Here is a 14156-nt window from a genome sequence, read left to right as displayed (position 1 = left end):
TACCTATCCTAAAGAAGGATAATACGAGCAAACTGGCTGAAATTTACATGAGAGAGATTGTTACACGCCATGGAGTACCTCTCTCGATTATCTCTGATAGAGACGGAAGGTTCGTGTCAAGGATATGGCAATCCTTCCAGGAAGCTTTTGGCTCAAAGTTGAATCTGAGCACTGCGTTTCACCCGCAGACCGACGGCCAAAGCGAGCGGACGATTCAGACATTGGAGGACATGCTGAGAGCATGTGTGATGGATTTGGGCGGTAGCTGGGATAAGCATTTGCCTTTGGTTGAGTTCTCATACAACAACAGCTACCACACCAGTATTGGTGCCGCGCCATTCGAAGCTTTATATGGGCGCAAGTGCAGATCACCGCTTTGTTGGGCAGACGCAGGTGATAGACAATTGGTTGGTCCTGAAGTGGTACAGGAAACCACAGATAAGATCGCACAGATACGGGACCGCATCAGTGCAGCTCGTGACCGGCAGAAAGCCTACGCGGATCGAAGCAGGAAACCTCTAGAGTTTGAGGTTGGTGAGATGGTTTTGTTGAAGGTATCACCCTGGAATGGTGTGGCACGCTTTGGGAAACGTGGAAAGTTGAACCCGAGGTATATTGGACCATTCAAGATCTTGGAGAGAATCGGGTTAGTAGCTTACAAGTTGGACCTACCTGCCGAACTGAATGGTGTTCACGATACATTTCATGTATCTAATCTGAAGAGAAGTCCAACGCAAGATACAGTTGCCATTCCTACCGACGAAATTCATGTTGACGACACGCTCCATTTCGTTGAAGAACCTGTTGAGGTCACGGATTGGAAAGTTAACAAAACCCGCCGGAGCAGTGTCAAGCTCGTCAAAGTTCGTTGGAATGCTAGACATGGTCCTGAATTCACCTGGGAGCGTGAGGACCGAATGAAAGAGAGATACCCCCACCTATTTCCTGAGAACCCTGCTTCTACAAGCAGAACTTAAAATTTCGGGACGAAATTTTTCTAACGGGGGGAGAATGTGACAACCCTCACTAAACCAGGTATCCGTACGATTTAATTAATAAATAATTGCTACTTAATTACTGTGCTTAACTGAAATTGCTGACGAACTGCTACTTGATTTCTAGTACTTGTATATTCCTGCATCATACTTTGATTGCCGTCACTACATTATTTACAAGTTGAACCTTAGTGACAAACATGATGCACTAAAGCACAGTAGCATTAGAACGGATAACCTATTGAACATGCTGATAAAGCCAGCATCAGGCAGACACTGCCTCTAAGGGCCTGTATGAGCCAGAAATATTTTACTACACCCATAGTGAGTGTAGGGATACAAGGATTGTAGAACTGCGTCTCTAGGAATAAGATATAATGACTGGATGTGCCTAAAACGTACTCTAAGCACAAGCCACAGCACTTTTATTAACATACTAGCTTCTGGCTAACTAATAAAGTGCCAAAACATGAGGAAAATATTCCTGACACTTTGTGGAATAAGTTGTGTCACTAAAAATATTATTAACGACGCTTAAAAGCTTACTTAAGCACTTTAACGGATTACTATCCAACCGAACAACCGGACTATACCCGGGACATGGAAATATTAACAATAATATTATTGGTCTTTTTCTGAACCAGTTAGGGTCCCTGAGTACCCTAACACCCGCATTAAAGCACAACATGTGACTAACCGAGTTAACCCCTAAATCTAACTTGGTTTAAAGTAACTAAACTCTAACTATATACTTGAAATCGAACCAAGACCCCCCCCCCTTGGCCGATTACGGTCACAATGTGACCCATCTTTGTACCATTTTTATTAAACAATTCACTTATGTCTAGTATCAAGAGGACATGAAATCCAATGGTTAAAGAGCTTGAGTTTGTCTATAAAATCTAACCTAAACACACTTGATCCTTCATTCACCACATTCACCAACACACTCTACTCTCTCTCTCTAAGAAAGTCACGGCCGAACACCCCCTTGTCTCTACATCCATTTTCGACTTCCACTCTCCACATTCCAAGCACATACAAGTCTTTCGGGTCACGCATAAGGAGTCTTGGAGCTAACGGAAGTGGAAGGACCTCGTTATCTTGCTTTTATCCACCACATTTTCGCCTAGATTCTTCCCTAGCCTCGAGCTAGAGGTATAACGCTTAAAACTCATTCTTGAACTAATCTAAGGTGGTTAATAAGATTTGTAACGGTTAAAACTCGGAAACTTGCATTTTGAATCTTTAAAGTCTACTAAAACATGAATATAGTTGGTTAAAAGCTTAATACTTGTGTAAAAGTTGTAGTATTTGAAAGTTGTGAATATTGAGGCCCGATCTACGTTGTGGTAGCTCGGATCATCGTTTAACCCGACTTTGTTAAGATCATAGATCTTGACATAAGCTTGTTTCTATCGGTACAAGGGTTAAAAGGTGAAACTCTACCACACGAGAAACATGAACTTGTGTAAAAGTATTTTTACTTGTAAAATAGTATTTAAAACTAGCGGATCTACGTATGTACAAGTGGTATTTTCGTAGAACCAAGTGTCGAGAAAATCATGTTTTATAAAAGTCGGATGACACACTAACAAATATGATTTTTGCAAACCACAAGTGTATAAACACTTGTGAAATGAAAGATCCGGCAAAATAACAATTTTTGCAAAAGATGACGGGAAGTTGTAAAGGATGATTTATTCTAAAAACGAGGTTTTTACAAGATTAAGCTACTTTATATAAAGATCCACCAAATATAAGGGGATCTACATTATAGTTTTCAGAAAAACTACAAGTTCATGTGAACATGCGATTTTACATACTTGTCGACTAGTTGATGTGTCGGAAATTGATTGGTTGATTTAAAGAAGTGTTGGAATGATTTTGTAAAAGAAAATGATACGCTTGAAAGCGTGGCCACCTCCAGTTACAGGGGAAACTCTGGCGAAATTTTTCTAAAAATATAACACTTAGAATTATTTACAAGTGTTAGAATTATTTTCGACATGTTTTCAAAATATATTTCGCCACGACTTTATTTACAAATATTCGGAGGTGGGATTCTCACAAAACTAAACGTGACAAATATATATTTGGTAAATATATTTTTTTTTCACAACACTGTTTATGATTATTTTGTGAAAATACACAAATATTATTTTTAGAGTAAAAATAATATTTGCAAACGTTGACAAATCCAAAATAATACAAACGCTTTTACGATAAACATATAAGTTACACCGGTAATTATTATTACCACTTAATCGTTAAAACGTAACTTACGCATTATACGGAAATATTCATGAACGCGTATTTTGTCAACGCATTATTTTGGAAGTATTATGTGAAGTGAAAATATAATATTTTTGAGAAAAATATTTATATTTTGGAAGTAGAAGTAAAAATATATTAAGTGGGACTTAATGATATAATACAAATACACATGTATTAAATCCCCCATCCTTGGGAAGGAGATTAACTACCAAGTACATGCAAAATATAAACACGAAATAGTTGTCTAACTATTTCCCAAAAACCCAAACTATAAAGCTAAGGCACGGCCATCCGTCTAATAGAATTAGTACATGTAGGTCGTCGCACAGCTGACATTCGGAGTACTTGGTAGAGACGCACTGACTGTGAGTTCATGTCCCCCTTTTCTCTTAACTGTTTTCAGTTTTCTAAACTGCGGGGGTGAAATACATGTTACTATGTTTATGATTATTTTATACATGGTATGGTTAGCGTAAGGAGGTTTGTTACTTAGATCATGTGAGTGGGTAGGCGGAAACTTGAGGCCATTAATCCTCATGATAGGACCGAGGGACAGGAGCGGTAGATCTATCTGGGTGTAGCGAGCCCAGCCCCAGGTCCAGCATAACGGACCTCGGGGTGACTTAGTGTCCGACGCATAAATCCGCTAGGTTTGAGTCTTCCTACTTGCACTTCACACATATCAATGGCCTTGCAAACCATTGGTGATCTCTTTTTCCTTATTTGCTACATACCAGGGTTTTTGATAAAGACAAAGGTTTATTTACTCACTTACACATGAACTCGCTCAACATTATTGTTGATTTTTTAACTCACATGTATTTCAGGGAATTAAAGATCTGGCACGGTATGGCATGTTTTTCCCGCTGCATTAGTCACCGAGGTCATCCAGGGTTCGGGGAATGTGACTCTTTCCTGGACAAGTCGCAGTCCTTGAATCATGTTTATGTTAAGATTGAATTTGTAATGTTTGATGAACAAGTTTATGGTTGTTAGGGTGTTATCCCGTTAAGACAATGTTATGGTATTTTTATTTTAATGGATGATCTTGCATATTTTTAATTCATATAGCCTGGTTATGATTAAGCTATGGTATTAAGAAGTCACACCAAATTAACCACGCTTCCGCAAAGCCAGGGTGTGACAATATATATATTGTATAAATTGATACTAGCGATAGTGTACACATGTGTATAAACTAACAGCTGTGTATCTTATATAAACGGAAACTAGCGAGATTTTAGGGATTTTTGATTATATTGTTTAAACAATGCAATTTACGAATGACAAAAATACCCTCATGCCATTTATTTTAAAGAGAAGTTATAACTCTATAATTACAATCTTGCCATTGATAAAAAGCTCTAGATCTTCTAAATGAATGGACAGGATTTGTTCACTTAGTTCACAAATAAACTAGTGTTCACTCTAGAACCCCACCCTGTTTCATATTTTATATCTCTATTTCATATATTTATACTTTAATTTCATGTATTTATACCTCAATTTCATATATTTTTAAGCAAAAGTTTTAGCCCAAGTTTATTTTTTGCTATTAACTGAAATTAAATGAAACAAGCCAAAAACCGTCAATCTAACTGAATAAACTGAACTGGTTAACCGAAAACCAATGTTAATAAAATAGACTAATTGATGACTTTGGTTTCGGCTTCGGTTGGATATAATAACCGAACTGACCGAACCATGCACATCACAATGAAATAGATTACCTGATTTGTTCGCTTTTGATGTATATATATATCACTGTGACCCTACAATAAATATTATATTAATAAAAAAAACTAAAATAAACGAATATCGTAATACAATGTGTCGCTTCTGTCGAATCGCACACTCATCGTACTAGTCATCTATAATCTATTAAGCAGCTTTTGAACCAAAACCTAATTGTTTGTGATGATAGAGTTAGGATCCTGTAAAAAAGACTAAAAGTGTGAGAAAGGTAAGAAAGATTCTACACCATTAGATCTTTTGCTCTAATGGTTGAGATTAATAGGGACCAAATTGTAAAATTTGATTTATTTTTTGGACTGAATTGAAAATTCTAGGGGTAATAAAGTCTTTATATCCATTCAAAAATAGAAACTGTAAATCAAAATCCCTACAATCTCTCTTTCTCTCTCCAAATGATCTCCATCTACGATCAAAGATCTCTCTCATAATCAATCAATCAATCTGAAGAAGAAACACAGAGGAGAAATAATACCGTAGTCGTCAAGGGTTTCGCGACGGAATCGAAGATCTGATGTCCACCATTTCCGCCGCAATCAAAGGTCGTACGCCATCTGGGATTCTTCGGAGAGGGTTTGGGGGTTTGATATTGGGAGGGTCGCCGGAGATTAAGTCGGACGACGAAGTCGGAGAACTATGTATCCATGGAAAATAATAAGCAACCTTCGATGATTGATGCAATTCTTTGAAATTCGGATTCTATGTTGTATGTTGTGTGAGAAGACTGATCGAATGGTGATTTAGGGTAGCGTGTGATGAAGAACTGGCTGTGTTGTGGACGTGTGGTGTGACGAAGATGGTGGTAGTCGCCGGAAGTGAAGAAGATGATATAGAGGTGTTATATTCTTTCATGAATGGTGTTATTTTTTACTGAATGGTGTTATTTTTTACTGAATGGTGTTATCTTTTATGAATGGTGTTATTTTTTACTGAATGGTGTTATCTTTTATGAATGGTGTTATTTTTTACTGAATGATATTCTTTTGTTTCTGAATGGTGTTATTCTTTTCTGAATGGTGTTATTTTGTTTCTGAATGGTGTTTTTTTCTTTTTCTGAATGGTGTTATATTTATTTACTGAATGGTGTTATATTCTTGTACTGAATGGTGTTATATTCTTGTACTGAATGGTGTTATATTAGTTACTGAATGGTGTTTTTTTTTGTTTACTGAATGATGTTATTTTTTGTCTACTGGATGGTGTTTTTTGTTTCTGAATGGTGTTATTTTGTTTCTGAATGGTGTTAGATAAAAACACCATGAGTTGAACTATGATTTTTTTTAAAACACCATGTGGTGAAGATGTTCTGATTCTGTGAATGATGCAAAAAAATTAAAATGAATGAAGTTATGGACGGTTAAAATTCCTTAAATCAAGGATTTTCTCTCTCCAAATCCTTAAATTAAGGATTACCATTTTTGAATTTGTTAGTGCATTTACAATCATACCCTTTTTAATTAATTTAGATCTAATGGTGAAGATTCTTTTTTACCTTTCTCACACTTTTAGTCTTTTTTACAATAACTCCACCCTGTGATGATATATGAAATTTCCATGCCTTATGTAAATATACTTATTTGAAACTTTTTGAGGCGACTACAAATAAGTCACAGCAAGTTCCCGCGGATACTAAACTACCATGGCGATTCGCTCGCTACTCACCCGTCTTCAGTCACTCCGGTATGCCTCTTTGTCTCAATCGCTGTATCTATACATCAAATACTCGATACCCACAACAAATCTTGTGCAGTTTACATATAACTCGCACCAATGGGATTGCAGAAGGGTTCAATTTTCTCAGGGGCATTTCATCGAACAACTTATGGGCATATTCATTTCATGACCAGACCTCGTATAGGGACAACAATGACACCGACCTCAAAAGCAAGCTACTTTTCCGCGTGCATCCTCGGCGAAGCGCCACGAGTGTGCTTCAAAATTGGGTCAGTGAAGGCCGAAAAGTCTCGATTTATGATCTTAGAGAGGTTTCTAAACAACTTGTGGAACGTGGGCGCTACAAACACGCTCTTGAGGTTTGTTTTTTATACAATCGACCTCATATATGACAATGGAAACCTCTTTGATTGCTTTCGTATTCTTTCTGCTAGGGGTAAGAGGTGCACAAATCGGGTTCCGGGTCCAAACCGGACCGGATTGGGTTGGGTCGAAGATGGTCAAAACCGGGTTTGGGTTTGTAACCGGCTTTTTACCTGTTCAGTTTGGATTTGACCCAAACCCGTTTCATCGAAAACGGTTTTAAAATTGGTTTCGGTTCAGGTTAAAATGATTAGTTTGGTTCCCAACTCGGTTTTCACCTGTAGCTAGAGCTCAAACTGAATTAAAACCAAAATTTTGGTTTTTCGGTTTACAGTTTGTACATATGGGTTCGGTTCGGTTATGGGTCTGTTTTCAGTTATTACACCTAGGCAATGTTTGGGTCTATAAAAGAGTTGGTCAAAAATAATAAATTTGGGCATTAAACTTTTGGCCCAAAATCATGAATTTGGACCCATAAATCCAATAATAAACATTCAAACAAGTTCAGTGCTGTCATGTTTTATAGTTCGGTTCGGTTTTCGAGAGTCATAACCGAAACCGAACTATAACTTTCGGTTTAAAAAAGCAAGACCGAATGAGGAAGAAAAAATAAGGATATGTTGAGAATTGCATTTTGAAAACTGATTGTATGATTATTATTCTTATTATGAGTTTATGACTTTGATAAGGATCAAAATGTAATAATTTCTATAGGTGATGAAGTGGATGGAGGGTCAAGATCGGTTCCAGATTTCAGAATCTGATCATGCTCTCAGGTTAGAACTAACCATCAAAGCTAGTACTTTACAAGAAGCAGAAGACTATTTCACAAAATTACCTAACATTGCTTCACAAAAAGCTTCGTATCTCCATCTTCTCAACTCATACGTTAAAGAAAAAGCCGTAGAAAAAGCCGAATCGCTTATGATCAAAATGAACAGTTTAGGCGCCAACGTGACTCCACATCCATTTAACTCAATGATGAAACTCTGCACCGCCACATCCAAGTTTGACTTAGTCTTATCCATTATATCCCAAATGAAGGAAACCAAAATCCCTAGAAACGTGCTTTCGTATAATCTTTGGATGAGCGCGTGTAACGCGCTCTATGGCGTCGAGCGTGTAGATAAGGTTTACGATGAGATGGTACGTGACAAGAATGTGAAAATCGGGTGGAGTACGCTTTGTACATTGGCTAACATCTACATGAAATCCGGGCTTAACGAGAGGGCGAATTTAGCACTTAAAGACGCAGAGAGTAAGCTATCGTCATATAACCATTTCGGTTACTTTTTCCTCATTACAAATTATACATCTTTAAAGAACAAAGAGGGGGTTATTCGCGTGTGGGAAGCTTGTAAAAGGGTTGACCGGAAACTCACGTGCGCGAACTATATGTGTATTATGTCATGTTTGGTGAAGCTAGGGGATGTTAAAGAAGCCGAGAGGATATTTGCGGAATGGGAGTCGCAGTGTGTAAGGTACGACGTTAGAGTGAGTAATATTCTTCTTGGTGCTTATGTTGGGGACAATTTGATGGAAAAAGCCGAGGCGTTACATGCTCGAACAATGGAAAAAGGGGGGTGTCCGAATTATAAGACATGGGAGATACTCGTGGAGGGTTATGTGAGAAATGGAAGTATGGAGAAAGCGGTTTTTGCAATGAAGAACGCGTTGAGGATGTCGAAGCAGTGTGTTTGGAGGCCGTCGCCTGCGATTGTTGAGTCTGTTTTGGAGTATGTGGAGAAAAGTAGGAATCTGGAAGATGGGAAGTGGTTTTTGGAGGTTCTTAGGGATTTAAATCTTGCGGATTTGCGCGTTTACCGATTGTTAATCAGGATGCATGTAGATAACGGAAAACCGATAGGCGAAATTGTTAAAATGATGGAGGATGATCATAAGGTAGAAATGGCGAAATTGTGATTCTGTTACTTACTGTTTTGTACCGGTTGATCTTTTTTTTGAAGGGTTTTATTATTAAATTTATAGTTTAGTACAATCATATTCATGTCTTTTTTGACAAGCAACATCAGCTAATGGAATGATTTGCAAAAATCAAACGAACATTCGTTTTTTGGCATTTTTTCTTGGCTATAGTGGTTTGGATAACCCGAACTTGACTAAGCTCTAGCTCAGCGCATTAAACTAAATGTGCTCGAGCTTGGTTCCTTTCGAGTTTCATCTATGAAACTCGGCTCAGGCTATCTCGTTTATTTTTTAATATTTAATTATTTTAATTTATAATTATAATTATGTATCTTTAATATATGTATATAAACTATTTTTTCTTAAATTTAGATGTATAATACTTCTAATTATATTATATAAATGCTAATATATTTAATATAATAATAGGCCCGGGATTATGAAGCTCAGGCCTTACTTCGTATATTAAACAAGCTCGTTTTGAGCTTCAGCTTGGCTTGATTTGATCTTTTAGCGAGTCATTCACGAGTAGCCCGACTCACCCGACTCGTGTACACTGGACTACTATACCTCGTGTATATGTTACTTGTGTGTCCAATTCTCCATGAACCATGGGGATGTTTGGATATATGTTTCCATAGTGATTATTGCGACTTTAAGAAGATTGAAGCTAAAATTATCGTTGTCATTGTGGTATTGATTCTGAAACTTAGTAAACCAATTACCTAAATAATATTAAACCTCTAGTAGTATTATGAAACTATTAAGAGTAAACTTTGTTCTTGTTGTCTGTGGTTTAACCATTTTAACGATTTTGCCCCAATAGTTTAAAAAGTGTCATTTTCCTTTCTGAAGTTTATACTTTATTGCCAGTTTGCTTCATGACTCTAACTCAGTTAAAAATACATGTTAGTTCATTTTTTCTCAACGGATGCTTCATCAGAATTGGAAATGAATAGGGTTATCTCTAGACACATGACAGAACTTGCTGTGATTTCTGTGCACTAAATTCCATAATTATGTATGCATCCATAATTACGTAATCCCTTGCACAGTCCGCACAGTTTGTTTTGTAATGTTTTGGGGAAGGATATCAAACTTGTGACGAGGGTGACTAGACTTCCATCGGTTCCTTTTAATTAGATCGACAGGGGATCCTCTTGGTTAGGCCACCAAGGAGTCCTTTCAGCTATATCATCACATGATATCCCTAACCAGATTTTTGGATGAATCTGTTTAGCTAGACCACTCAAGGGGTCTAATTATGAAGTAGTACTTTATAATCCGAGGGACTTAACTTATAACATAGAAGTCCATTGAGGATTTTAAGTAATACCTTTGGGCATCCTACTATGAATCTCTTGTACACGGATATGTAAGATTCTACGAAGATTTGGATAACATAATTTGGATCACACAACAACACATAAGGAAACACATAAGCACATGGTCACATAATTGTTTAATTTGATCATAATTTGTTATTAACTTGTTATCGATTGAATACGGATATGGAAACCTGTCGACGGATCTCAAGGTTCACTGGAATCTATCTGAGAAGATAGAAAGATCTCCCAAAATTCGATTTTTGATTACAAGGAATCACCACATTCGAATGAAGGTATACAACAATTAAAGACTTACGGGAAATTCCTAGGTACCCTATTAAGGATTTATAGTGGTACCTTGGGTATTCGTCTTGTGTTGTAACCTGCGCCTTGTACTTCGTTTCCTTAGAATAAACGGGTACTTAGGAATTCCGTGGAAGACGCAAGCGATTATAGAATGGGAGAATTTTGGGGGTAGTTTGTTCTTCAAGGAATACGGTTCCTTGATTGTCGGTATTGCAAGGGATATGTCGTTTATACATGCAACCATAGAAATACATTGCAATGTAAATGAAAGATTTATTTATAAACAACGATATCAACTGTTCCTTGGATCTTGACAGCAAAAGAAACTTAATACATAAGACATGATTATTTCTAAACGATGTTGTCTTCTAGTCAGTCGGGTGATCATCCTTGTGCTGGATTTGCATTAGCAAGCTTTGGGCAATTTCTTCGGAAATGACCCATCTCGCCACAGTTGAAACAAGAACCTGGTAGGAAACGACCTTGAGCGGGATTGTTGCCAGCTTGGTATGGTGCAGCTGCAGCTGGGCAGATTCTTGTTGTATGGCCTATGAGTCCACAAGTTTGGCATTTGCGGCACTGTATATTAGCGTGATGATGGAGGCTACATTGGTGGCACAAGGGTGCAGTTCCATTGTATGGTTTTCTAGCAGGGGTTGAGCTGGTTGGTTGGGGACGGCTTGACCATTGTGAGCGACCACGGCGAAGTTCTGAGAAGCCTTTCGCTTCCTTGACTTCTTAGGAGATTCAGTCTGTTCATCCATGGTCTTTGATTCCTCGATTGGGTTCGATTCCCCGGCCGATTTCTTGTCACCTTTTCGAAAAAGTTTATGCTTCCTGATCTGCGATTCAGTCAAGGTTGCAGATAGCTCAATGGCCTGACGGAGTGTGGTAGGGTTGCTACCAGTGACAATGTCTTGTACCGAGTCAGGCAGGCCGTCGATGTACCTTTCGATAGCCTTGTCGAGTGGGGCGACCATAGTCGGGCAAAGTAGACTCAATTCCTCAAACCTATCAGTATATGCCCTGTGTTCGCCACTATCTTGTTTCAAATCATCAAACTCCTTCTCCAACGCTCGTTGTTCATGACGAGGACAAAACTCTCTCATCATAAGTGCTCTCAGTTCAACCCATGTTTGTGCTAGAGCAACATCTGCACCACGGTCTCTCATTACCCCGTTCCACCATGTAAGAGCCCTCTTCTGAAACACACTCGAAGAAAACTCGACCTTGCGATTTTCCGGACACTACACGTGGCGAAAGGTATTCTCGATGCTCTCGAACCATTGGAGAAGCCCAGTTGCTCCCTCAGAACCACTAAACTTGAGTGGTTTAGCCGAGTTAAAGTTCTTGAAATTGCATGTACCATTGTTGTTGTTGTTGGCTTGGTTCCATTGAGCAAAGAGATTTGGGAATTGAGCAGCCATCTGCTGCGCAATAATTTCTGCCAGCTCGGCAGTTGCTATCTGGTGTTCGCGTCGAGGAGGCATTCTAAAAGAGGAAAACATGAAAGGAAACAAATAAAATGGTATTGGGTAAGAATAGGATGTTACAATCACTGACCATAATCACGATTGATGGTCACTTGTTTGAATCATGAAGCAAACAAACAACACCAGGGCTGAATCAAAGCAAATAGATCCTCATAGTGTATAGCGAAGACATGCTCGCCTATAAGTGGACACTCACCCCAAGAGTTCCCAGGTAAGAGTGACTGGTCCGATTATGCGGATTTGTACGAACACTCTAACCTTAGACAGAAAACCCAGGGTACAGGCATTCACCCTTCCAGTTCGCACGTGTTCACACTATTTGGGACCCAAAACTTTGACGGGAGTTTTGAAAATTCAAAGGGGTTCAAAACCTTATAACAAAGGGTTCAAAACCTTACAATAGAGGGTTCAAAACCTTATAACAAAGGGTTCAAAACCTTACAATAGAGGGTTCAAAACCTAGTAATCAATCATCCTAGAACAGATGATTAGCTTTCAAGGCGGTTTTGAAATTTATGTTCTTGTTGTGGTCGTCGCCTAAGGGTAGGTGACGGTATTGTTTTGTGACTAAACGCAAGTAAACTCGCGTTAGGTTCCTAGGAAGGTTATAGACTAGGTCAAAGCATTACTAATAACCTAATTCCCTATAACCATTGGCTCTGATACCATCTTTTCTGTCACACCCCGACCACGTAGAACATACAAAACGTGGCGGAAACGTCGGGGAGTGTTGTAACAGAGTCAATTGTTTCAAATCCATGGCGAATGAAGTTTCGTTTTATAAATCAAACATGAAGGTTTACATTGTCTAAACAAGAATCAAAGTGTACATAACATAAATTAACTAGTTCTTGTCTCGTTTTAAGTCACTAAGGCACAGGTCCGCCTAAGTATGTCTTGATAAGTCCTATGCATCATCTCCTGAAAACACATGTGAAAATAGGTACGTCAGCATAAAAATGCCTATGAGATACATTGGTTTTGTGAAAACGGAATTCATGACTTGAGTTTGAGAAAATGTTTAGTCATGAACCTCGTATTTTGCTTTGTCTTGTAAATCATTTGAAAAACGGTAAGATCAAATGATATGTATAAATAAGAGAACAATGCATGATTAACTGAATAACCATGTAAAAAGAGTTTGTATAAGATTTGTTGTTTGTAAATCAATGTCTTGTGAAAAGCGTGTTATTTGTATAAAATGTTCTATGTTTCAAATTGAAATGATTCAAATAACGCTACGATATGTACTACCATACAAACACTTATATATAGGAAGTACCAGCGGCGTATCCACCATGCTTGTATCATATTACACATGCCTCGTTACTTAAATCACTTACTCAAACCAAACCATCAAGATGAAATGTTTAACAACGGTAGAAATGTTCATGTATAGTCAAATGTCTATTGTCAAATGTAATCCATGTCAACGGATACAACTGGTTTACACGGTTCAATGGTTACAGACGGTTCATGAAATTGAAGGGTTAAGACGGTTCACATAGTCAAATGGTTACAACGGTTCAAAATGTAGTGTAATGTGTTCATATGCTGGATGAGCATATGCAACAGTAATGCAATGTGAAACAATGTACTACGTATGCACACAATGGGCGTACGTAGCATGAAATGTATTGTAGAGTACAACGGTTCAAAATGTAGTGTGATGTGTTCATATGTTGGATGAGCATATGCAACAGTAATGCAATGTGCAACAATGTACTAAGTATGCACACAATGGGCATACATAGCATGTAATGTAAAACAATGTACTAAGTACGCACACAATGGGCATACATAGCATGTGATGTAAAACGATGTACTAAGTACGCACACAATGGGCATACATAGCATAAACACAATGAAATCATGTACTATATATGTACTATCGAACATAGCAGTATATGATGTGAAAACCGGAAAGTATGGAAGTAGCAAGTAGGCACATGTGTTTCACCCCAAAACAGTTTGGAAAACAGTAAAAGAGGGGTTCAATGTACTCACCTGAGATTGCTTTGGAGTTCTTGTATAATAACTAG

General features: G+C 38.1%; 1 protein-coding gene across 2 annotated transcripts; it reads left to right on the top strand.

The window, feature by feature from the left end:
- Positions 1 to 6575: 6575 nt before the first annotated feature.
- LOC110937102 (pentatricopeptide repeat-containing protein At5g27460) lies at positions 6576 to 9060 on the top strand. Of its 2 annotated transcripts, XM_022179512.2 has the most exons (3): positions 6576 to 6704; positions 6775 to 7057; positions 7776 to 9060. In XM_022179512.2, exons 1-3 carry the CDS (start codon positions 6664 to 6666, stop codon positions 8982 to 8984), a joined length of 1533 nt encoding a protein of 510 aa, XP_022035204.1. In that variant the 5' UTR covers positions 6576 to 6663; the 3' UTR covers positions 8985 to 9060. The 2 variants fall into 2 exon arrangements, with proteins under 2 accessions (XP_022035204.1, XP_035844766.1); XM_035988873.1 differs by having other exon boundaries at positions 6622 to 7057.
- The last annotated feature ends 5096 nt before the right edge of the window (positions 9061 to 14156 follow it).

This window comes from Helianthus annuus, chromosome 4 (genome assembly GCF_002127325.2).
Source record: "Helianthus annuus cultivar XRQ/B chromosome 4, HanXRQr2.0-SUNRISE, whole genome shotgun sequence".
Lineage (NCBI taxonomy): Eukaryota > Viridiplantae > Streptophyta > Magnoliopsida > Asterales > Asteraceae > Helianthus > Helianthus annuus.
Note: the sequence above shows the minus strand (reverse complement) of the source record. Positions and strands in the feature narration are given on the sequence as shown.